The 2788-nt window shown below is 39.2% G+C and overlaps 1 protein-coding gene across 1 annotated transcript in view; it reads right to left on the bottom strand.

The window, feature by feature from the left end:
* Positions 1-2788, bottom strand: part of dpysl2b (dihydropyrimidinase like 2b) — a gene marked incomplete in the record, with an annotated part of 32503 nt that overhangs the window by 15611 nt on the left and 14104 nt on the right. Inside the window, 1 exon segment of the mRNA XM_035667802.1 lies at positions 1184-1368. Coding sequence (XP_035523695.1) covers positions 1184-1368 — 185 coding nt within the window.

The raw sequence follows: 2788 nt of genomic DNA, 5'->3' as shown, positions 1-2788 counted from the left end.
AACAAAAACACAATGATTTCTATATTCCATTTTTGACAATAGATCCCCATAAATGTTACACACTGGACCTTTAATGGGTCCTTCAGTGCAGTCAGGAGAGAATGTGCGTTCACATTAGGGCTGCAAATGACAGTTATTTTTAATTCAGTCAATTTGTTTGTATTTTTCTTTTAAATAAATTATTTATTCTTTATTCTGTAAAATGTTATCACCAGTAAATCAGACTAATAAATCAATTATCAACTATTTTGTTTATTTTTTTTATTTTTTTTTTATTTTTGGTTTAATTTTATATCGATAAAAGGTTAATCATCTAATTCATGCGATACTACATGGTCACAAGTGTTTCTAACTGCCTCTCTGTGAAACTTGAGTCATCCGAGCCCAGTCCTTCTGCTCAGACTGGCAGCCCACATCTGTTTTCCAGCATATCTAGACTGGACCACATGGAACGTGAGCTTTAATATATATCAGATTTAAAACACATTCATCTGTGGTTTGAAATCTGATTCAAATACATATTCTCAGGGTTTGTCTCTGTCTGCATTTCAAACTGTGTCCTTGTCACTTTCCATTTTTGGTGCACATCCCACTTGTGATGTGCACTCCACTGACATTCCAGTCACCAGTCTGCCACACATTATGCCCAGTTCCAGACCTATCTGACTCTGCAGCAGTCAGCGTTTTGCCCGAGGTGACAACGACACACAAGTCGTCTGGGAGTGTTTGTTCTGCTGCGAGGGGGAGGAGAGTTCAGCTGAGTCAGCAGAGGGAGGGCCTGGGGGGAGAGCTTCATTTAGCTCTGTTATCTTTTTATAATATGTTACCTTGTTTTATCTTTACAGCCTTGGATCTTTTAAATAGCATCCACAAACTAACAATGTTGAATCTGCAGTGTCTGACTTCTTAGCTCAAGCTGAACAGCAGTCAGCACCTCGCAGCCCCTCACAGCAGATGGAAGGTTTTATATTTTGGCTCAGCCATGAACAGGCTTGGCACCCCGCCTAGTCTCATTAAGATATTTTCAATTAAAGCCAGTCAGTGAGTGAAGAATCACTGCAGGGAAAGACACACTGCAAACACCACAGTCAGCTTTGATTCCCTCACAGAAAGGACTCTGGAAACTGATTAACTATTAACTCAAATGAGCCTTTAATCACGATCTTGCTGCTGAATTACTTACTGATCATGGTGGTGCCTCCAGCCAGTGCAGCCTTGGTGCCCTGGTAGAAGTCATCGGCGGACGTCATGCCTCGATCAGGCATCTGGAAACGTGTGTGCACGTCGATGCCGCCCGGCATTAACATGCGCCCGTGGGCATCGATGGTTTTTACCCCGCCAGGTACGATGAGATTTTCCCCAATTTGTCTGCAGAAGAACGTAAGAAGTGACAAAACAGTGTGTAAGAAGATGAATATAGATTACACGGATTAAATTAAATACTTTGCATGTGTTATTTAATGAAACCTTATCACGCAGACATCACAATACTATAGCAATGATAAAAATATATGTCAAAAAACAAACTAAGAGGCTGTACTGTGTTAAATTAACATTAATTTATTTTTAACTTAACCAGGAATAATCATTTCAGGCATATATATCTTATAATTGGTATATTCTAAAACTGTACAAATCATCCAAAAATCTTAACTTGGAAGTGTCCCACACCTTTCAATAACAAATGCTCAAAATACTCAGTATTCCTTTAGTAAGATTTTCCTACAAAACAACATATATAGACTTATACAAAAATAATCCCTCTGAATCATCACTTATGATATACCATCAGTGTGTGTCTGCAGAGACCCTCTGCTTGTTTTTTGTCATTATTTTACTGTGTTCAGGACGTTCCTGGGCGTTAACCTTTAGTCAGCTTGCAGGGTGTGAGGGCGGGACTCTATAAAAACTTAGCGACCAGGTTACATCACTGTCTCCGTCTCTCTCCTCTGCCTCTATGTCTGTTTTGTGGATGTCTTAGAGCTGCAGGTCTGTGTGTCCGTTTGACCGAGAGTGTACGCTTCAGCTGCATTCACACACACAATCCGGCAATGCAGATCCTTGTGCTGAGGTGTGTGGGGGCGAGGCTAAGTTTATTTGTGCTTTAAAACGGAACCGCTATGAAACATTTTTTTTATTTAATTGTCAATGAGCAATCAGAATCAGATCAGAATGGTATGCTGACATTGATATATTAGAAATATGGCATTTATTTTGTCTAATATTGCTTTTGATTCCAAATCGGTTCTGTATTGTAGGAAGGGTTGGCACAATAACTGGTAGCTTCAGTCTATAACTTTTCAGTCTGTAGATAATCCTCCCTCTGTGTGTTAATGTTTGTTTTCCACTGGCGTGCTGTGTTGGAAGTGATTGCCTTCGCTGTTGAGAGGTTTATTCTTGACTTTGGAACAAAACAGTCGAACCTCAGCGTCCATTTATTAAGCCAACATGAAGTCCTTAAAGGGCTCAGAAATGGAAACAAATGGAAGATGATTTCCACAACAACTGGGCAAACTCCCTCTGCTGAGGAAGATCACGTGAGATGATGGAAAGCTCCAGAACAGCTACTAAAAAGACCATAATGTGAGACTTTTTGTTTGTGCACTTACTTAGATGCCTAAACACATTCCAAGTCAATGTAGGCAAACTATTGTATTTTCACTGTTACTCCTTTTTGTATGTTTTATGTTTGTATTGTAATAAAAAGAGAGAAAAATCATACACACTCATAGATTATAACTTTGTAAACATGATGAAATCTGTGTTCTTATTAAACAGTCACCAGTTT

Source organism: Morone saxatilis, unplaced genomic scaffold (assembly GCF_004916995.1).
Source record: "Morone saxatilis isolate NCDOM2014 unplaced genomic scaffold, NCSU_SB_2.0 Contig21, whole genome shotgun sequence".
Taxonomy (NCBI): Eukaryota; Metazoa; Chordata; class Actinopteri; family Moronidae; genus Morone; species Morone saxatilis.
Note: the sequence above shows the minus strand (reverse complement) of the source record. Positions and strands in the feature narration are given on the sequence as shown.